General features: G+C 48.0%; 1 protein-coding gene across 2 annotated transcripts in view; it reads right to left on the bottom strand.

Moving 5' to 3' along the window:
* Positions 1–23,096, bottom strand: part of TMOD1 (tropomodulin 1) — an 89,731-nt gene that overhangs the window by 26,696 nt on the left and 39,939 nt on the right. For both annotated transcript variants that reach the window (XM_024995989.2, NM_001079640.1), the window contains exons 3-7: positions 21,896–22,052; positions 13,662–13,781; positions 5,075–5,164; positions 4,016–4,146; positions 2,217–2,324 (exon numbers count right to left, since the gene is read on the bottom strand). In XM_024995989.2, coding sequence (XP_024851757.1) covers positions 2,217–2,324; positions 4,016–4,146; positions 5,075–5,164; positions 13,662–13,781; positions 21,896–22,052 — 606 coding nt within the window. The remainder of the gene's footprint in view (positions 1–2,216; positions 2,325–4,015; positions 4,147–5,074; positions 5,165–13,661; positions 13,782–21,895; positions 22,053–23,096) is intronic.

Below are 23,096 nucleotides of genomic sequence, written 5' to 3'. Positions count from 1 at the left end.
TATGGATCACAACAAACTGTGGAAAATTCTGAAAGAGATGGGAATACCAGACCACCTGACCTGCCTCTTGAGAAACCTATATGCAGGTCAGGAAGCAACAGTTAGAACTCGACATGGAACAACAGACTGGATCCAAATAGGAAAAGGAGTACGTCAAGGCTGTATATTGTCACCCTGCTTATTTGACTTATATGCAGAGTACATCATGAGAAATGCTGGGCTGGATGAAGCACAAACTGGAACCAAGATTACAGGGAGAAATATCAATAACCTCAGATACGCAAATGACACCACTCTTATGGCAGAAAGTGAAGAGAAACTAAAGAGCTCTTGATGAAAGTGAAAAAGGAGAGTGAAAAAGCTGGCTTAAAAACTCAACATTCAGAAAACGAAGATCATGGCATCCAGTCCCATCAGTTCAGTTCAGTTCAGTCGCTCAGTCATGTCCGACTCTTTGCAACCGCATGAACTTCAGCACACCGGGCCTCCCTGTCCATCATCAACTCCCAGAGTTCACACAAACCCATGTCCATTGAGTCGGTGATGCCATCCAACCATCTCATCCTTTGTCGTCCCCTTCTCCTCCTGCCCTCAATCTTTCCCAGCATCAGGGTCTTTTCCAGTGAGTCAGCTCTTCACATCAGGTGGCCAAAGTACTGGAGTTTCAGCTTCAGCATCAGTCCTTCCAATGAACACCCAGGACTGATCTCCTTTAGGATGGACTGGTTGGCCTTCCTGGAGTCCAAGGGACTCTCAAGAGTCTTCTCCAACACCACAGTTCAAAAGCATCAATTCTTTGGCACTCAGCTTTCTTTATAGTCCAACTCCTACATCCATACATGACTGCTAGAAAAACCATAGCCTTGACTAGATGGACCTTTGTCAGCAAAGTAATGTCTCTGCTTTTTAATATGCTGTCTAGGTTGGTCATAACTTTCCTTCCAAGGAGGAAGCGTCTTTTAATTTTATGGCTGCAGTCACCATCTGTAGTGATTTTGGAGCCCCCAAAAATAAAGTCAGCCACTGTTTCCACTGTTTCCAGTCCCATCATGTCATGGCAAATAGACAGGGAAACAGTGGAAACAGTGACAGGCTTTATTTTTAGGGGCTCCAAAATCACTTCAGATAGTGACTGCAACCATGAAATTAAAAGACGCTTGCTCCTTGGAAGAAAAGCTATGACCAACCTAGACAGCATATTAAAAAGCAGAGATATTACTTTGCTGACAAAGGCCCATCTAGTCAAAGCTATGGTTTCTCCAGTGGACATGTATGGATGTGAGAGTTGGACTATAAAGAAAGCTGAGTGCCAAAGAATTGCTGCTTTTGAACTGTGGTGTTGGAGAAGACTCTTGAGAGTCCCTTGGACAGCAAGGAGATCAAACCAGTCAATCCTAAAGGGAATCAGTCCTGAATATTTTTTGGAAAGACTGATGCTGAAGTTGAAACTCCAATACGTTGGCCATCTGATACGAAGAACTGACTGATCGGAAAAGACCCTGATGCTGGGGAAGATTGAAGGCAGGAAGAGAAGGGGATGACAGAGGATGAGATGGTTGGATGGCATCACTGACTCAATGGATATGAGTTTGAGCAGGCTCTGGGAGTTGGTGATGAACAGGGAAGCCTGGCGTGCTGCAGTCCAAGGGGCCACAAAGAGTCAGACATGACTGAGAGACTGAACTGAATGAACTGAATCTAATCAGAATTATTTTTAAGACACAGGAAAGATCAAATAAAATTGATCACTGGCAACCACCAATGAAGACAATAATTTTAGATATGGAGAAACTGAGGACCAGGGAGGGGCAGGCCCTTGTCTACACAAGAGTGGAGACAGAGATCCAACTTTAAGGTCCATGTGACTTGCATTTAAATCTCAACTCCACTTCTCACTTGCTGTGAAACTTTGGACAAAGCAAGTTGTCTGAGCTCCCTCTACCCCACGTTCTTCATCTGTAAAGTGGGGAGCCCTGCACCTCTGGGATCTGGGATGATTGTGGAGATTAACTAGGATAATGTACAGATGGTGCCTGGCTAATGGCTGTTCTGTCCACATTCCCTCTTGGCTCCTAGCCCTGTGTCTTTCACCACATCACACCTCACCACACAGGGTTCTTCATCGGTGGCACATGGCCAGTCCTGAGGCCACAAAGGTCAACTTTCCTGTTTCTATGCCTCCCACTCTCAAGGCAACAGGACAGAAAGGTACATACAAATGCCACAGGGTCATTGCTCCGTGTTCCCACGATGCTGAACTTCTTCACATACGAGTTCTCTTTGAGGGCTTCTGCATACGCCTTCAGAGTGGGTATGGGGATATTCTGCAGAGAGAAAGTCAAGCAGTGATCAGTAGCCCTGCTAGGGGCAGGCAGGGCAGAGAGATGGGACAGTACTTCTCTCATCACCTGATGCAACCTGATGTCCAGCATGTCTCTGACCAAAGAGCGGAATGGGCAGAGGGTTCCTGCTTTGCCCCAGATGGCTGAGATTTGGGGAGAACTTTCTGGTAAACAGATTGAGAAAGTCCTCCCTGAACATTGCAGGTAGCACCTGTAGTTTTCTCTTTGTACACGCAGAGACCGAAGGAGCAGGAAAACATCAAGGCAAAGGTGCAGGAGAGTGTTGTGCCGAGAGCTCAGGCCTGTGGGTGTGTGCAGCAGGCAATGTTTCTGACTTGCTGTGTGACTCTGGGGGAGTCTGCCCCTCTCTGAGTTTGTTTCCGTAAACTAAGGTGGGGCATTGCCCTAGACAATCTTAAAGAGACATCTGTCCCAGAAAGTCTCAGCTCTACCACACATCGGAGGTGCTAGGGAACTTTCATAAAATGCTGATGCTCAGGCCTGCCCTGGACCAATAAAATCAGAATCTCTGTGGGGAGAGGGACTGGGCATTGGCATTTATTATTTTTTTAATCTCAAGTGAATACCACTGACCTAGTCCAACTGCCTCACATGCAGAGGGGAAATGGGCCTGAAAAGGGCGAGCCCTTGCCTGAGGCCCCACAGTGGGCCCTGAGGCCCACTTCTGAGGCCCCTGAGGCTCCAGAAGGCACAGGGCCGTGGCCAGGTCCCCCCATCCCACGCTTCTCTGAGCCCATAGACGTTGCCAGGGTGCACAGTTCTGAATTGTGCCAGTGTCTCCCACGGCGCACATGGCAGATAGCAGAGGCACCCGAATGGATCTCGCATTTCAGAGTGTCACTTTATCCCCCATGGGAGCAAAGCTCAGGGAGGCCAGGTGGAGGAGACACTGCAGGCGCAGGTTTCCAATCTGATTATGCCACGAGGCTGGCAGCCACTTAAAAGAAAGCGGAGAAGAAAGGAAAAGCGAGCTGGGAAGTGAGGGGCCCACTTCTTAGCTTACATCCACACCCCCTGAGAACTAATCTCTCTGGCTCCCGGGCTGAGCAGGTGAGCAGGCAGCTGGGCCTGCTCCTGCATTCCTCCCACAGCCTGTCCACCCGTCTCCGCTCTGCCTGGTGGTCACACAGGAAGGGTCCAAAGAGATGTGGGCCAACAGCCTAGAGTATGGCTTTGGACACTGGGCCAATGGTTCCCATCTAGGGTTGCAGAATGGGCTGAATACGTGCATGAGACACAGGTTCAGGGTTAGGCCCCTCCCCAGGCTTGGGTTACCCCACGAACGTGGTGGGCACCAGGCTTTTCCAGCCTTCAGATCCCGTGTAGCCATATGTGTCTGACTCATGATTTATCTCTGAGAAGCTCTCAGTGTTGTGGATAAGGTGGTGGGTTTCCAAAGTCGAACCTGGGTTGGCTGTGGTGAACATCTGGGTCTGATGTCAGGCCCCGAAGGAAACCAAGATGATGGGCTGTCCTGGTTTATACTGTCCTCCTACCCCAAAATTTTGCCTCTATTCCTGATCCAGAAGGACCCAGAGTCCAAGCAGGACACTGGTGTCTGTGTGCAGTCTGGTCTGGGCTGTCTGGGTCTGAGTGGACTCGGCTTCCCCCACACTCCCACAACAGGGGAAGTGGAGTGAAGGGGGCCTCACCCGGATGTTGTTGAGGTTGACCTCTTCAAGTTTTGGGTCATTGTTCTTTATCCTCTCCAGTGTTTCTTCCACGTCTGTGGCATTTGGTTCTTCGTCAGGCACAGGCTTGTACTGTGTAGGTTTGATCACACCTAGAGTGACCGACAACAGGGAGATGGCTCACAGAGATGGGGCGTCATTTCCCCTCGACACAAGGACATCAGAAGGAAGTGGCGGTGGAGCTCAGGGACATGGAAGGCTGGGCCTCTTGGGGGTTACTGAGGGGACGGGTTGGAGGAGGATGGCGATGGATGGGGCCTGGAGTCTGGGCCCTGCTTGGACGATGCATCTGCCAACCTGCAAGAACCAGGTGAATTCACTAAACTGCCTGAAGCTCGGTGTCCTCACAGTAGGGTGTGAACAGTCGTTCTACCCAGTGGGTTCCTGTGAGGATAAAACGAAGACTGGGTGGGAAAGAAACGTGTAGGCCTTCCAGAGGAAAGGGTAATTGTGCTGTGGGTGCCTTCATTTCTCTTTGGGGCCAAATTACCAGCTTGAAACAACACAGTGGAGAAATTCAGACAATGTAATGTTGGCACAGGAAAGGACAAGGAGACTTGTGGAGCAGGAGGGGCGCCCAGAGACAGACCCGTGTGGACACATGGACATTTATGATCCGGGTGGAGCCCCAAACCAGAGGTGAGAGGATGGACTTTGCGAGGAGTGGTGCTGGGACAATGGAATATTGATATAAGAAAATGAAAGCTTGATCTCATTTCACACCACACACAAACATGAACCCCAGGAGGATTAAGAAGTGGAGAATAAGAAGTAAATCTCTAAAACTTACAGAAGAAAATAAAGGAGGATGTTCTGATAATATTGGGATGGGGAAGGCCTTTGTAATCAAGTCACAAGGATCCCAGGAGAGTAAAAAGAAGAGGTGAGCAGTTTTAGCTAGTAGAATTTGAAATCTTCTGCAATGAGATTGCAGAGAGTGGGCGGAGGTAGCGAGACTCTGGAGGATTCCTCACTTCCGAGATGCCCTCGCAGTGGGCAGGGAGCGGGGCCGGTACTCACTGTTGAGTCCCTCCTTGTTCACGATGGAGCTGCTGCCCAAGGCCTGGTAGTACTGCTGGTTGCTCATGAGCGTGTGCATGCCGAGGATAGCTGCAGGGACACAAGGGCCCGTGACGCGCCTCTCAGACAGACAGCTTCCCAGGCACAGACATTCCACGCCCCAGGAAGTTTTGCTCACAGAAATGGCAAGAAACACTTTGGTTTTTACTCTTGCCTCTATTGATGTGGCTGTCCAATCTCTGTCCCCAGCCTAGGTGTCTCTAGTCCCTGGCCTCAGATTCCTAGGTGTCCCCCTGACATGTCCAACCCAACTTGACCAAAACAGAACTCCTGTTTCTCATCTCATCCTGCCTGTCCCCTGGGGTAGAACCTCAGTCACATGGCACCCTTCCCCCCAAATCCTCACCCTCCTGTACCGGGTCTCTCACTTGTCCCATCTCCCACTCCATCAGCTCTGTCCTGGTCAGGGCCCTATCAGTTCTCGCCAGTGATTCCAGCTGCGGAATCACTGGTATGCTGGCTTCGGTCTCTTTCGACCCTCCCCCAGCAGCATACAGCACAGAGCAGTCAGAAAGACCTCTCTGGAAATGCAAACCTGACTGTATCCCTCTCCTGATCAGTCATTCTTTCATCCATTCATTTGTTTGGCATCTACTGAGTGCCAGCATCACGTGTCCAGCTCTGGGTTGGGGTGGGGGTGGGGTGGGGATAGCGAGGAATAAGAGATACAGGGCCTCTGCCATGCAGCCTACAATCTGCAGGGAACTAGAGACTAAGCAAGTCACAACTGAAAATGTAAGTGCAGAGTATGCTGAGTGTTGTAAAGAGAAAGTTCAATGTGTTCTGGGAGAAGAGGACAGAGGGATGGGAGCGATGAGATGTTGGCCAAGTGAAAAGAAAGAAGGTAGAATATTCTGGACAGAGGGATGGTGGGTAGGAAGCCACCGGCCAGGGAGAGAGGGGGAAACTGAAGACAGACGGAGCTGAAGCTGGACACGTGGCAGAGGGCACCACACCCTCACCGGCTGCTTCTGTGGGGCTAGAGAGCACACGGTCCAGCAGTGACCCTCAATCACTGTGCACCCGAATCACTGGGAATCTTTTGAAACTCCTGATGCCCAGACTACCCCAGACCAAGGAAACCACAATCCCCAGGGCTGGGGCCAAGCATCTGCCTTTTTAAAAGCTCTGCATAATAACACAGCATTGTAAATCAATCAAAACTATACTCCAATAAAAATGTAAAAAGCTCTCCAGGTGGTTTCAGTGGGCAGCCAAGGTTGAGAACACTGCCTGACATCATCCCCCTGAATCTTTACAACAATGCTTTGGAGTAGATTTGATTCAAATAGGCCAGGTCACACCGTACAGGGCCTTCTAGGTCGAGATAAGAGGTTCAGATATCTTTTTCTAGGTGTGGCCTGAGCAGGGAGTGAGATGGTCTGACTCAGGTTCCTGCTACTCAGGCTGAATGCGGAGCGTTGACCACAGAGGGGAGGGACAGGCTTGTGGGACTGTGAGGCTGGTGCAATGTTCACTTGGGAGGACGATGCCTTGTGACCCCAAAGCCTGGCTTCAGCCACCATCCCTGGGCCGGCCCTGCTTCAGTAGCCTTGTTCCTCGCACAGGCCCTTTCTGCTCTGGCAACACCAATGGTCACTGCTCAGTGGCTGCTCCTGCTTCTGCCAATGCCACCCATTTGCTGGTGATCCTCTTTCCATCTACACTACCCACTGCTGAAATGCAGCCCACCCCACCACCAGAGAGTTTTGAGATTTAGCAAATAAAATTATAGGATACCCAGTTAAGCTGTAATTTCAGATAAACAATTAATAATGTTCTGATATGAGTGTGCCCCATTCAGAATTTGAGAACTTTTTCCATGAGAAACTTATTGTTTATCTGAAATTCAAATCCAACTGAACATCCAGTATCTGATCCAACAACTCTACATCCCCATCCTTTAAGTCTAGAATAATGCTTCCTTCCCAGAAGTCCTCCTGGATTCCACCTTCCCTCTAGCTCTCTCACAGCATCTGGTGTCCCTTTCACAGTCATAGTCAACTGTGTTACAGCTATCTGGGTATATGTGTGTCTCCCCTACTGGATTGTGGGCTTCCAGAGATCAGGGAAGAGTATTCTCTGTCTTGGACCTCTTTCAGAAGATGATTTGGTAAACATTTGTTAATTAAAAAGAAAAAAAAAATTCCCCTGGCCATTTCATTAGATGCAATTTCTAGTTAGAGAGATAACATGGGAAGCTTTAGTGAAGAGTCAAGAGACCCAAGTTCCAGTCCTGACTCTGCCTTTGATGCTGCTGTGTCCTTGGATAAGTCCACTCCCCTTTCTGGGTTTCAGCTTCTTCTGTACAACAAGGGGTAAGACTAGACCACTGGTTCTCAATCATGGCTACACATACAAATGACCCAGGAACTTTACAATACCAGTGGTCCTCCTGGACAAACTGATCTAATCTCTGGAGATGTATTTTTAATCTCTTTGGATGATTTCTGATGCTCAGTGGGAGCTAAGAACCACAAGACAAGATGATCTGAAAGTCCCTTCTGTTTCTCACATTCTATGAGTCTTCTCTGCTAAAATTAGACCTGCCTGCTCATCGTTAAGAACTGGTAAGGAGAGAGGCTTCTGCACTGTTTTGAGCTCTTTGGGCCTTAATTTAGGCTGCATCTCCGTGGGCAGAGGGAGCTGAGGCTTGAGTCAGCAGCAGGTGCATCAGATCACCTGGAGTCACCTTCTGGGGTGGGCTCTTCCAGCCCCACCCAGACAGCGGCTCTGATGGTGGTTCTGGGCTGCTGCTGGGTTTTAGGGTTGGAAAAACAGTTTGTAAAGGTTGCTGGGAATCATAGGAAAGATGTAACCTCAGATGGCTTCTCTGGCTTAGAGTGTATAGAGTGGTGGGAAAATGGAAAATGCATTTTGTGCTTGAATGATAGCTTTCCATAATGGTCCAGAAAGAGGGGGCCGAGGCAGGAAGGTTACAAGGAAGTGCTGGGGGATGGAGGAAGGAGACCTGGACTCTGGGTGAGCCTCGGTACTAATTTACTGAGTAACCCTGTCCAGATGACTTCCACTTTTTGCGCCTCAGTCTATTCACCTCTAAAATGGATCATGTTTGAGGGATGATCTCTTACCTTCTCATGGGCCTTAATAGCCACATGACAATTTCTCACCGTCTTATAGTGTTTGATTTTTACGAGTAGCATCCAGGACAGGTACTGTCAACCCCCATTTTTCTGGCAGGCTCAAGAGGGTCAGATCAGATCAGTCGCTCAGTCATGTCCGACTCTTTGTGACCCCATGAATCGCAGCACGCCAGGCCTCCCTGTCCATCACCAACTCCCAGAGTTCACTCAGACTCACGTCCATCGAGTCAGTGATGCCATCCAGCCATCTCATCCTCTGTTGTCCCCTTCTCCTCCTGCCCCCAATCCCTCCCAGCATCAGAGTCTTTTCCAATGAGTCAACTCAAGAGGGTAATGGTTGGTCAAAGACGATTTGGTGAAGACCCTCCTGGCTTCTAAGTTAATGTTCTCACCCACACCTCCACATACTAGGTCACCAACTGGTCTAAAGTTCTAACATTTCCCCTCGACCTCAGAATTCTAAAGACAGACGACATATATTCTAGGAGGTAATGTATATCAATAGCAGTCATAAGAAGAAATAAAACAACTTTGCAATTCAGAGGAGATTAAAGTTCAAAGAGAAGGAAATGGCAACCCACTCCAGTATTCTTCAAATCCCATGGATGGAGGAGCCTGGTAGGCTACAGTCCCCGGGGTCGCAAAGAGTTGGACACGACTGAGCAACTTTACTTTCACTTTTCAAAGTTCTAAGAAGGTGAGAGGGAGGACGATTGGACGGGGAGGGGCCAAGTAAAATCTCCACCACTGAGCAGACTGCCCGGTGGCTCCGAAGCCAGTATTCCCTTCTCCTGACCCAAGGACCAAACCATGACTTTCTCCTTGCTTGGTTTTGCACACTCCGTGTCACCAGGAATGAGTGACAGAAACACAGCACATCAACATTGCCTGCTGCTCCATTCTTTGTAGATACTGGCAGGGCTGAATTTAGCACAGGGGAATGTGATTTCTTACAAAAAAAAAAGTCTAGATCTTCCTCAAAACTTAAAAAGGCCTATTTTTGAACTCTGAAAAAGAACATCGAGTTCTCTTTCCTCACTCTGCCTTGGCAGGGTTCACTCAGTTGGTGATTTGACTTAGGACACAGAGAGACAGCAGCACACATCCTTGGCTCCCCCAGCTGCCAAGTGCTCGGGCTGACTCAGGCAGATGGCCAGAAGGTATTTCCTGCATCCTAGGAGCAGGTGAGAGAAGCTGGCTCTAGCCCAGGACCTCAGAGCAGTTGAACCAGCTACTCCTGAATAAGCCATACCCTGTCCCTTGTAGTGTCGGGGGAGAAGAGGTGTCTAAGGACATCAAGTACAGCAGAAGCTGGGTGGTCTGATTAAGACTGCTTCTGATCATCACAGGAGCTGGGGGTACCAACTACCCTGGGGTGGCCTTGGGGTTCTGAAGGGTAAGTATCCCTACCCTCAATTCCTTCTTGGGTACTGCCCTGCCTGAAAGTTCCCCAAAGGTGAGTCAAGGTCATACCCCTGACTGGGGAGGGGAGGCAGTGATCACGCACTTGCTTGCAGCTGACTCCCAGTGGCCTCAGAGCTACAACTCAAGGCCACGTGCCAAGGAGTTAGCACAGTCGGGGGCCAGCACATTGCTCATCACCTATGGTAACACTGCATGTTGATATTTGTATGTCTCTGTTCTGTCCTCTTCATCACATCCTGGGGCCCCCAGGTCAGGGACTGGATCTGATTCATCCCAGCAGTATACGCTGACTCGTGAGTGAATGCACAGATGAGAAAACAGTGAGTGAGTGAGAGTTCACAGGTCTGGCTCATTTGACACACCTACTGGGTGTCCCCCTACACATCCGCATCACAGCCAGGTATCAAGCCTGCCGCACGTGCACCTGTAAAGCAGCGGCTCAGAGGGGCTGCCTCATCCCCAGCTCAGAGCCTCCTTCCCACTGGGACCCATCTCCGGGCCTAGCTCACCTCTACTCTTTCTCCTTTCGGTTCAGCTTTGGTCCCCACCTCATCTTACGGCCCCACCACTTGACGAGTCCTCTTCTGCACTCGGCCCTTTCTCCCTAGGACACTTGCTTCCACCTGTCCCTGCATGTTGGCCTCGGGGATTGTTTAACCTCAGTTCTGCACGGGCAGGAACCAGGCTGCTTTCTTATGGTTAGTCCAGCGCAATTGGAAGCTTAATTAACAGAAATGCTCTGCCCGAGAATCGAGTTGCAGGACGCAGAGAGGACCTGCAGAGCCTTGTGCCCAGCACGCCCTCCTCTTTGTTCCCTAATGCATCACCCACTCGGGGCTCCAGCTACCACCAGCAACAGCCCTAGCACTCCAGCAAGATGTCCCACCTCCAGCGACTTCATCTCTTAAATTGACTCCTGGCTGGGCAGCTCTCCTCAGTCCTTGAAGGCACCCAGCTCTGTTTTCGGGAGCCTCAGGCCAAAAGCCCACACTCATCATCTCAGCCATCTTGTCCTCTGATCCAGCTCTAGGAGGAGCTGGTCTTTCAGAAACACATCTTAGACACAGGCCACCTTGGCCCTTGGCCTCACCTGGGGCCTGTCCCCTCCATCCCCTCATCCTCCCAACACCACCACCACCACCAAACCCCTGCTTTCATCTGGCCTCTCCCAACACTCCCCAGCCCAGGCCTCAATGCTTTAGTGTGACATCTAGAGCCTTTCCTAATTCCTATCCTCACCCTGGCTGACTCTGAGATTCAGCCATGCACCCATCTCCCTACTCTGTGTTCACTTCCCAGGGTGTACTGGGTGGTGATGTTGTGAGCAGACCCTAGAACCAAGCTGCCGGAGTGCAAACCCATGGGCAAGGATAACCTCACTATGCCGACTTTCTCTGTCTGTAAAATGGGGACTTCAATAAAACTCACTTCATAGGATCGCTGTGGTCAATAAATGCAGCAAGGTGTGGAAAGCAATGCCCACAGCAGCGAGGACATAGTTGGTGGTCAACAAATGTTCCACACCTTCTTCCATGGCCACCTTTCAAAAATAGCTGACACACAACAGTAGGCATCCAAGGCTAGCCAGTTAACGCTGGTGTCCTCCTGCAGCTCCCGCTCTCCTTTCTGGGCGTTGGAAGTGTATGGTATCATGAATAGATACTAGTAATTAGCCATGCCAACGAAAATAAAGAGGGATAGTTTCAAGAAATCTAGACAGAAACTTAGCATGATATTGCAGTTCTATTTTGGCATAGGAACTGGCGGTTCTGACAGTGGAGTCATTTGATGATCCCTCTGAACTGCCTAACGAGGAGCGTGACGTCACGAGGGTGATCAGAGGAGAAGGACCAGGACAAAAACAGTCGCTGGGGTGAGCCAGTGTGGAGATGCTGGACGACTGTGCCCCCCACCCACTGCCCAGGTGCACAGATGAACCGGAACGCAAGCAAACTCTGAGTCGGGAAGACAGTCCCAGGAGCCTAACGTGGGATCTAATGTGACAGGTGTGGGTTTTGATGAGCAAAGCAGTTGAGTATCCTGACCTAAGTGCTGCATTTCCAGGGTCACACCCTCACTGCTGTGTACTTCATAGTGAAAGAGAACACCTTTCTCTCTCAGCCCTGACACCCTTCAAGCCACCGCCCTTTGTCTTTTCCCAAATGTTCCGCCTCCCCAGGAAAGGCTATCTGGGTTAAGGGTCTACACATTGGCTCCCCTTGTTCACTCCTCAGGTTGCTGCAACCTGGCTCTGGTTCCCGGTCCCCCTCTCCCCTAAGAATGTCATCATACTGGTACATGACACGCACAAAACAGCTGGAGAATGCGAAAAGCATGACACTGCAGCCACCTGAGTCCCCTGGCAACAGCAGCCTCACTGGCCTCTGGCCTCGCCTCTGAGTCTCCCGGCAGGCCCTCAGTGCCAGAGACAGAACCCTCATACTGTCTCTCTAGCTCTTGCATTAGGCTCTGCCCATCTTGATTCGGCCTTGGGTTCCCAACCCATTCGTGGTATCCACGGTGGTTACCTTCATCCTATTTCCACTCTTCTCCCAAAGACTTCTACCCCAGCCAGGGCCCTAGGCTCCAGAGCCCCAGACCCCACTCCCACCAGACCCTAGAGCTTGACAATACTGATGACACCTACCTCCCTATCTCCAGTGGGGACCCTGGAAGAACTCAAGGGCTTTCATATACACCTGCCCGCTGTGGGTGGCCATTGGCCTTATTTTCCCTACACTTGTCCCTCCCTCACTGTTACGGCTGAATTTTGTCCCTCCAAAATTGTTGATTGTGTCCTGCTTTGTCCCTCTACTATATTGAATACGGTGATTTCTAGCCCCTTAGAATTTGTAACTGTTTTCAGAGATAAGGTCTCTAAAGAAGTGATTAAATGCCAATGAGGCTGTTAAGGTGGGTCCTAATGCAATCTGCCTGGTGTACTTACAAGGAGATTAGGACACGCAAAGGGACCCCGGGGGACACACGCACAGGGTGACAGAGAGATATGGTCATGTGCAAGCACGGGAGAGAGGGCTCAGAGGGAACCAACCCTGCGGACACCTTGATCTTGGACAGCTAACCTCCAGAACTATTGAGAAAACACGGTTTTGTTGTTTAAGTCACCAGCCTGTGGTATCTCGTTAGGGCAGGCTGGGCAGACTAGTGCACCCACCTTCACTAATGACACCAACTTAGACTCCGGAGAACTGGACTCCTCCCCTGACCTCACAGTTGACCCCGTCTTTCCTCTCCCCTTCCCACTTGCCTTGAGTCTCTCCCTATCCCATCCACCCGCCTGTCATCATCTGGGTGAGGGTTAGAAGCCCCCCAAGACTGCTGAATAAAAAGACCAGCTACCGCACTGGGCCAGGGAGCACAGCATGATGGTGGGCACGCTGCAGCCAGAGCCTGACCCCCGGCGACAAAGGGATACCAACAAGTGGGGCAGGGACCAGACAGTAACGAGGCGACAAGAGCAGGTGGTGAAGGGCTCTGGATGCCAGGCCACCTTCTGGAGTTTTCGGGGCTGTTTGTGGAGATCACATGGAAACACACAGGAAGATGGAGGGTGCTGTATGAACATGAGATGTGGGGTGATCAGCTCCAAGCCCAGCTCTCTGAACTGCGCAAAGTGCTAAAATCAGATGACCTGTTCCAGGCCTCTGTGAGCCCCCTTGACTGAGATGCCGGCAGCCCTCTGTCTCCTCCCCTCTCCTCTTTCTTCCCAGGAGGCCTGGGCAGGGTTTGATGCAACGGCTGGTGAAGGGCTTAGGCTGCCTCCCACATTCCTCTAGGATGGGCTCCAAGGTGGAAAGGGTTTGGGTGTTTTTATCTCTATTTCACTCATTTCAGTTCTTGGTAATAGGTTTCCACCTCCTCTAGTCCTTTTCAGAAACAGAGAGGGTATTTATGTTGAAATAAATCACTAAGGCTCCCCTGCTGATGCAGGTCAAATGCTTTAGAGGACGTGGGGAAGCATCAGGAGTGCCTCCTACCTGCGATGTCACAGAGTTCCGCATCCGAGGCATTCGCCAGGGCCTCCTCCAGCTCTGGCTCCAGTGTCACACTTTCCAGCACGGGGTCCATCGGCTTCTGCTTGGGGACCCAGACCTTTCCTGAAAACACATGAGATGCTTGTTACACAGAGCGCCACTGCACTGGGGCAGCCTCTGGCGATGACCCCAGGTGGACCGTCCAGAGTCCTGTGGATCCCTCCATGCCAAGATGCCCTTAAAGCTTCTCTCTCTGGGGACCCAGTGCCAAAGTGGCTCAGAGAAAGGGAATCAGAGATCTCCAACAAAGCACCCCTTATGTTTAAAAAGAAGAACTTTAGAACTTGGTCAGAGGAGACTGCTCACTATTGAAAATGCTGGTCATTAATTTTAACAATCAGTAAGTAGAAAAAAATGCAAAAGAAAAATATAATCGAATGCCAGGGTCTGGAATGCTCTAAACAAGGGTTCTGGTATGAGAGAAAAACTCAGAAACATTTCTAAAACAAATACATACACTCAGATTAGTAAAAGACGAATAGCGAGAAACTTGGGACACTATATTTTTAAAGTGTCAGACTCATAACTGAATGAGAGAGCAAAGAGGCACACACGGGGATGGTTGGCGGCTACAGAGTGCACCAAGATGGCCTTTTGAAGAAATTATGGGGCATCCATACAATGGCGATCCTGCAAAAGGATGATGGAGAGCTCTACTCACTAAGGAAGGAAAATGCCCAAGACAACATGTGTGAAAAAGTGAGAGGTTAACAGGCAGGAAGGCCAGGGGTCTCCAAATGGAGGAAATAGGCTGCAAGTGTCTCTTAAAATTCTGTGTTGCTATGATGACACCTGGTTCCACCTGAACTTAACTTTTCTCAAACCTTGAGCTAACCAATGCGTTTTTCTTCTGGAAATGTTTTCCTTAAGCTATGTTAATGAAAACTATGTATTTGCCTTTCTTCAAAATGGTTCCACCTAAGACTAACTTTTGGCCGACAATAGCTCAAAAAACCTGTACTCATATCAATTGTTTTATGGCTGGGGGATGACACACCATGTGCCATCCTATCTCAAATCTGCACATTGTGGGACAGGGGTCTGGTGAAACTCCGTCAGCCTTGAGGTGTCTTTCTTATCTGATTAATAACTTTCTAACAGACATAAAACAGCTTGCTAACACTAGCAAGGGGGGCACTCTCCGTCCCCCTTCTGATGTCTATGTCAGAAGCTTTCTCTGTCCCTTTTCATACTTTAATAAAACTCTGCTACACAAAAGTTCTTGAGTGATCAAGCCTGGTCCCTGGTCCCGAAGCTAAATCTTCTTCTTCAGAGATCAATAATCCAACACTGTTCACTGTAAGCTATCAAAAGCAAGCTTACAGAATAGCATACATTATTTAATTCCGGTTATGAAAAATTCCATGCATGCATGCCAAATTGCTCAGTTGTGTCTGACTCTGTGTGACCCTATGTACCCAGCAGGCTCCTCTGTCCATGGGATTCTGCACGCAAGAATACTGGAGTGGGTTGCCATGCAAGCCTCAAGAAGATCTTCCCGACACAGGGATTGAACCTGCGGCTCTTATGTCTCCTGCATTGGCAGGCAGGTTCTTTACCACTAGTGCCACCTGGGAAGCCTGAAAAATTGCATACACACACACACACACACACACACACACACACCTTTATTCATGCAACATGTTTATTGAGTTGCAATCAACCCTGAATATTTATTGGAAGGACTGATGCTGAAGCTGAAGCTCCAATACTTGGCCACCAGATGTGAAGAGCTGACTCAGTGGAAAAACTCTGATGCTGGGAAAGACTGAGGGCAAGAGGAGAAGGGGGAGACAGAGGATGAGATGGTTGGATGGCATCACTGACTCAATGGACATGAGTTTGAGCAAACTCCGGGAGATAGTGAAAGACAGGGAAGCCTTGCATGCTGCAGCTCATGGGGTTGCAAAAAGTCGGACACAACTTAGCGACTGAACAACAATTAACAATTTATTGAGTCCTTCCTATGTTCTAGGTACTTTTCTTGGCACTAGGTGGACAGCAGGGAATAGTTTACAGTTTAGTGAAAGAAGACAGGTAACAAGCAAACGTGTAAAGATATCAGACAGTACTAAGCATCACAAAGGAAAATAAAGCCAAGCAAAAGATTAGGAAGTTCCAGGCTGGGGTGTGGGTGAGGTGGACTCTGCTCTTCGGGGTAGGGTGGTCAGGGAAGATGATCTGTGAGCTGGAATCTAACAGAGTGGGGAAATGAGACCCTCAGATCAGGGGCAAGGCGAGGATGCCCACTCTCACTGCTCCTACCCGACTGTGTACATAGAGTTCTAGTCAGAGTGAATGGACAAGAAATAAATGGTATCCAGACTGGAAAGGAAAAAGTAAAATTATCTCTGTTCTCAGACGATATGATCTTATATGTAGAAAACCCTAAAGATTCCACACACACAAAAAAAACAGGGTACAAGATTAACATAGAAATCTAAGTGGTATTTCTATACACCGGCAATGAAAAATCTTAAAGGAAAATTAGAAAAATAATTTCATCTACAATAGCATCCTAAAGAACAAAATACTTAGGAATAAATTTAACCAAGGAGGTGAAGGATTTGTACAATCTCCTGCATTGGCAGGCAGATTCTTTTACTGAGCTACTCAGAAAGCCCAGAAAACACTGCTGAAAAAAATTAAAGAAGACCTAAACAAGCAAAAAGGAATCCCAATTTCAAAGATTGGAAGGCAATATTAAAATGGTAATACTGCCCCAAACAACCCACAGATTCAAAGTCATCCTTACATCTTTTTTTTTTTTTTTTTTCAGAAATAGAAAAGCCAAACCTCAAATTCATGTGATTGTAAGGGACTCTAGTCAAAAATCTTGATAAAAACAAAGTTGGAGGTTTCAGACTTCCTGATTTGAAAACTTACTATAAGATTAAGCAATGTGGCACTAACATAAGTATAGACATACAACACAATGAGGTAGAATTGAGACTCCAGAAATAAACCCATACATCTTAAGCAAACTGACTTTTGATGAACTTGTCAAATCCATTGAATGGGGAAAAATAGTGTCTTCAAGAAATGGTGCTGGGACAACATCAATAGGCAAAAAGATAAAGCTGGATCTCTCTCTCACACCATATACAAAAAACCAACTGGAAACAGACCAATGACTTAAGTATAATAGTTAAAACTATAAAATTCTTAGAAGAACACATAAACATAAATCTTCATGACCTTAGATCTGGCAAAGTATTCCTAGATATGACAAAAAAGAATAAGCAACTAGAGAAAAATTGATCAATTGAATTTAAAATTTAAAACCTTTGTGCATCAAAGGACATCATCAAGAAAGTAGAAAGACAACATATGGAAGAAGAAAAAATATTCAAAAATCATATATTTTTATAGGGTCTAGTATTCGGAATATATAAAGAACTTTAACAACTCAACTACCAAAAGAAAAACAACCTATTTAAAAATGAGCAAAGGGCTTATAGACATTTCTCCAAAGAGGATATACAATTGCCTCTTGGTATCTAAGGGGGATTGGGTGCTCAAGTCACTTATATAAAATGGCATAATATTTGCATATAACCTACACACATCCTCCTGTATACTTTAAATCGTCTCTAGATTATGTATACCTACTACAATGTAAATACTATGTAAATAGTTGCCAGTGTGAGACAAATTCAAGTTTTGCTTTTTTAAAATTTGTGGAATTTAAAAACATATTTCTGATTCATGGTTGGTTGAATCCATGAATACAGAACCTACAGATACGGAGGGTCAGTTGTACAGATGGGCAACAAGCACATGATAAGATGCTCAACAACACTGGTCATTAGGGAAATGCAAATCAGAATCAGAACGAGAGACCTCTTCACAATCGTGATAATGACTATAACAAAAACCAAAAGTTAAAATGGAAACTAACAAGCGTTGGCAAGGATGTGGAGAAACTGACCCTCATATATTGCTGGTGGGAATGTGAAACGGTGCAGTTGCTTTGGAAAATAGTTTGGTAGTTCTTCAAAAAATTAAATGTAGAATTACATATGATCTAGCAATTTCACTCCTATATACCCCAAAGAACGGAAAACAGTTACCCAAGCAAATACTTATACAGGAATGCTCATAGCAGCACTAATCACAATAGCCAAAAACTACCAAAATGTTTATCAATGGATAAATGGACAGACTGTGGAATATCATTCAGGAATAAAAGGGAATGAATGAGTCTTGAAAACAATATTCTAAGTGAAAGAAGCCAGACACACAAAGTCACATATTATATGATATAATTTAGAGGAGATATCCAGAATAGGTAAATCTATAGAAACAGATTGGTGATAGCCAGGGGTGGGGGACAGGGGGGCATGGAGAGTAACTGCTTATTGGGTACAGGGTTTTATTTTGGATGAAAATGTTTTAGATCTAGATAGAGATGGTAGTCACACAACATTGTGTATATACTAAATGCTACTGAATTGTTCACTTTAAAATAGTTAATGTTATGTGAATTTAATTTAAAAAAACAAAACAAAACTGCTCACTTTGGCTATTGATTGAGAATAACCTGAAATGGGGCCAGGATGGAAGCCAAGAGATGGTTGATGGTTAAGAGTCTCCTGCAAAAGTCTGGATGACAGATGATAGTGACTTGGACCACAGATGAAGAGGGATGGGAAGTGCAAAGAGAAATGTCCACAAGGATATTCACTAACATAGGACCAGGGGGCCATCTCTCAGTGGAAAGAATTACTTTATTACTTAAAATGTTTACAGCAAAGATCAGTTACCTATATAAGCAGAACAGGCAAGAAATCATCTGGGAGAAAATGTATAATAACTTTCACCAGAGGTGGATCTGGAAAAGGGCAAAAATGGCGGAAAAGAAAACAAACTGTGAAAGTGGCTAATGCAGTAACTAGGATGAACATTCAGTAAATATTTAAGACATAGTTTACTATACTACTGTAGCAGGTGTCTCCATAGAGGTGGTGACTCAGATATTACAAGACTCAGACTTCTTCCCTTCCTTCATCTTACTAGTTGGGATATGGCTATGATGACTGGAGCTTCAGCAGCAAAAAGAACCATGAGGACAAAGATGTATTGCAAGGATGGAAAAATGAAAAACTGGAAAAGCTCTTGATTCCTAACCCCAAGAAAGATGTCTTACCAACCTTGGAATGCCTAACCCTGCAGCTCTACTAAGTAAAAGAAAACTAAATTCTCATCTTAAGTCTCTTTCATTTTACTTGTTTCTTTAGCACATGCAGCCAAACCTGCGCAATGAAAATACCCTGCTTGGAACTTTGTTCTGATTCCCCCACTTGAATGAGAGTGAAGGAAAATCCAAATTCCTCAAGATTTTGCACCAGTTTATGGCCCCTACTACATCCTGCCAGATCTTGTAGTGACTGATATGCTTTTTCCCCTCAGCCCAGGCTCCCTCTAGGCCCAGTGTGGGGCAGGTGCTCAGCAGGGCTGGGCTGAATGGCCCTGAGTCTGCCTTTTACAGCTGGAATGTCTCCTTCCACACTCTCTCTGTTGAGACCTGTGCTTATTCATTATACATGGACTCCAACAATCATCATGTAAATATTTTATGATGATGCTGATGCTGGTGGTGATGATGTTAGTGATGATAAACCTTTTAGGCTTGTCATCGTTGTGAAAATAGAATAAATTATAGCTACCCTCCTTGGGTCAGCCTGGCCTTTGATGAAGGCATTCAGGCTCTGGGAGTCTGGAGAGCTGTTCCTGGCTCAAGGCCAGGTCAGCATTCTGCGAAGGGGCAGCAAGATTGGTTGGTGTGCCGCCCAGATTCTCTCCCCATCCCCCATCTCATCTCCAGCTCCTCCCCTGGGAGGGGGAGGGCTACACAAGGGAGCAGATGGCAGTAATGACTCACCAACTGTCCACCCAGACCTGCTCTTGACTCTCACAGCCTTGCTTTCCCCAGTTTTCAGATGTGTAGATGGGCTAGCGGGAGTTTTAAGACCTCTCGAAATCCAGAGATTTTTTAAAATCTTTACCTGCTGCACCTGAAATCACTCCTCAAGGCACAAGCACCTTGCTTAAAATCAGCTTGCACCTATACCCTCAGCCGGGCACACCTAGGCTTTATGGTACAGGCTCCCTTCCCCTGCCTCCCACTCCAGGATGCCTCAGATCACACAATTTTTCCAAAGCTCTGTGTTCCAGATATTTCCTGGGCTTTCCTGACCTTCCAGGTTTTTGGTAAAATCTGGATAGCTCCAACTGCAAGTGCTGGATGGCTTGACATCCTCCCTGCAATGTCCACCCCTCCCTGCCCTTTCATTTTATTATTTATCAGGCAGTTACTCTGTGTACTGGATTTGCTAACACAACAGGGCATGCCTGCTCAGTTGCTCAGTTGACATAGGGACAAAGCCACAGACAGGGACCCTTGGCGCACCATGCTGACATCCTTGGGGGGATGAGAACGGAAGAGGCAGAAAATAAAGAATTACCCAATTAATTAATTAGAATGAATGCTTTCATTCAACAACTATTTACTGGGTGCCTACAATGTGCTAGGGCTTATGAGGTACAGGAATATAATAATGAACTAGACAGATGTGGTACTAGTACCCATCGAGCTTATATTCTAAGGAAAAAGTCTACAAGATCCATTATGCATGTAATCAATTTGAACGTATTACTTTTCACTTTCATGCATTGGAGAAGGAAATGGCAACCCACTCCAGTGTTCTTGCCTGGAGAATCCCAGGAACAGAGGAGCCTAGTGGGCTGCCGTCTATGGGGTTGCACAGAGTCGGACACGACTGAAGTGACTTAGCAGTAGCAGCAGCATTCATTCAACACGTCTCTCTTGAGCCCTGCTGGGTGCTACGGGAACTGTGTGAGCAAAAGTGTCTGAGTGCCTGCCTCATGGAGCTTACAGGCCAGTGTGAATAAATTGTTCTGAAGAACACACAAAGGCTTCTGAGATGGAGACTAACCGAGGGGGAGTTGAATGGATGGAATGTGCTAACCAGTGGGGACAGGAAAGGCTTTCCTGAAAAAGGAGACAGTACAGTTGAGACCAAGAGGGTAATAATAGCTGATACTGATATTGCATTCATGATGGGCCAGGTGCTGTGCTAAGTGCTTTATATATATATATAAACTTGATCTTCAGAACACCCTCAGGAGGCTGGTAATAATATTCTTTTCATCACCCCCATTTCACAAATGAGGAAATGGAGGCACAGCAGGTTTAAAAATGTACTTGAGGGAATTCCCTGGCAGTCCAGTGGTTAAGACTCTGAGCTTCCACCACAGGGGGTGCAGGTTCCATCCCTGGTCAGGGACTAATAAGATACCACAAGGCTTGCAGTGCGGCCAACAAACAAATGTACTCAAGTTCACACAGCTAGTAAGGGGTAGTGCCAAGATTGCAGCCAGAGTAGATGCAGCTCCAATCTGTGCTTCTAACCATCACATCTCTTACAGAAGAGGGGAGCCAGCCCTGAAGACAGCATGGAGCCAGACAGAGGACCTGCATTCCAGGCGGAAGGCATCTGGCAAGGGTCCTAAGGTGGAAAAGAGCTGGGAGTGTCTGGGGAACAGAAAGAGGCCTGAGGGGGCAGCAGGGCAGTGAGCAAGGATGAGCATGATCCCAGAGGACAGGAGGAGGGTTTGGAGTGTAAGGGAAGTTCTGGAAGGGTTGGGTAGTCGGGGTGCCTCTCTGTTCCCCGATTCTAGATGGTGTGCCTTAGGCTGGGGCAGAGAGTCATGGGGGGACAGATGAAGGAAGGGAAGCTGCAGCTGCCAGACAGAGGGGCTGTGGGAAAAGAGCAGGGACAGTTAGGGTAGGGAGAGGGTATCTCTTGTTTCTGGTTGGAGGGCACAGGCTTTGCCTGGGCCTCATGTCCTGATATCATTTTAATAGTTCCTTCTTTCCCTTTCAACTATATCAGGTTTGGATGAAGAGTAATCAGGACACCCTAGTTAGAGGGGACTTAAGGGGAAGTGTTGCGGGCCTGGTTGAGCCCCAAACTTCACTAAATCTACCTCACACATTGATGCTTTTGGAGCTGGGCTGTAACTCTGGGCCAGGCAGGGATGAAGGCAAGGCGGCCCGGTCACATCTGGCCCGACACGGGGCCTGGCTGACAGCTGGCACTCAGTGATGCATGGAGGGGTGACGTACTCAAAAGCACAACATCGTCCAGTACCTCGCTTCTCCCCTGTGTAGGGGACCAGATCTTCTCGGTCCTTAAACTCCTTTGCTTGCTTTTCCAAGTGATCCAAGAGCTCCTCCCTTCTAAAGGGGCCTGTGGGCGCCTTGGTGGTCTGATCCTTCTGCCTCAGGCCCGCGGGCAGCAGTGCATTCTACAGTGGTGGTTGCGGGGCAGGTGCACAGAGAGAGAGAGAGAGGGAGAGAAAGAAAGAGAGCAGTCAGCTGCCGAAGACTCGCATTTCTCCAGAAACTCCTCACTGAACCACGGGAGCTCCATCTAAGTTGTTCATTCACAGGTAAAGAAACTAACACCCTGGGAGGGGCAGGGACTCGCCGAGGTCACGGAGAGACACATGAGGTCACAGCAGACAGGGGCGAGCTCGGCTTGGACTCAGGTCTCTTAACCAAACCCGTTCCCAGTCTGGAACATTCTATAAAGGCATGAGGGTGAGGGTCAGCTGACCAGGAGCCAGGCACAGCAGGGGGCTGCCAGAGCATCTGCTGGGGGGGAAATAGGATATTAGGGTTTGGATGCATGAGGGTATTTCCAGCCGCTGTGTGGAAAGTAGCTGGGGAGAGAAGCAGCCTGGAGGGGCAGACTGAGTTAGGGCCTTGGATGCAGAATCAGGCAGGAAGAGGCAGGCCCTCAAAAACAAGCAGAGAAAGCTGGGCAGGATGGCGGAAGGGCCAGGCAGGCTGTCAGCTGCAGGCCCCAGCTGGCCCTACCCGCTGCTTCCTACCCCCCTGACCGTTGTGCTCATACACGCTGGCTGTTAAATATTTTGAACGTTGCCCTTGGAGATGGGTCTCTCAAGAAAGATATCGTCAACCAATCCCCGTGATTTCTTCTTCAAACATGGGCAGGCTTCTAGGTGTGGGCTCACTACAAAAGCAGGCTCCTAATCAGGGTGGATTTGAATCACACGGGTTTCACTTTAACTCAGTAACGCAGAGATTCAGACACTCATGGTTTGAAAGGATGCTCAGAGATCAGCCAGTGCACACGCACTCCCTTCAGGAGGAAACTGAGGCCAAGGGCAGAGAAAGACTTGCGCAAATCTAGAACTCAAATCAGGCTCCTTCTTCAGACTTGAGGGAAGAGGGAAATCTTCTGGTCAGATCAGTGCTCTCCCCCACCCCCTTTCATTCAGGGCGGTTGGGAGGATCCCAGAAAGGGTGATGTGAGCAGTCTCACC

This window comes from Bos taurus, chromosome 8 (assembly GCF_002263795.3).
Source record: "Bos taurus isolate L1 Dominette 01449 registration number 42190680 breed Hereford chromosome 8, ARS-UCD2.0, whole genome shotgun sequence".
NCBI classification, from domain to species: domain Eukaryota; kingdom Metazoa; phylum Chordata; class Mammalia; order Artiodactyla; family Bovidae; genus Bos; species Bos taurus.
The sequence above is the reverse complement of the archived record's forward strand: the minus strand, read 5'-3'. Positions and strand labels throughout refer to the sequence as shown.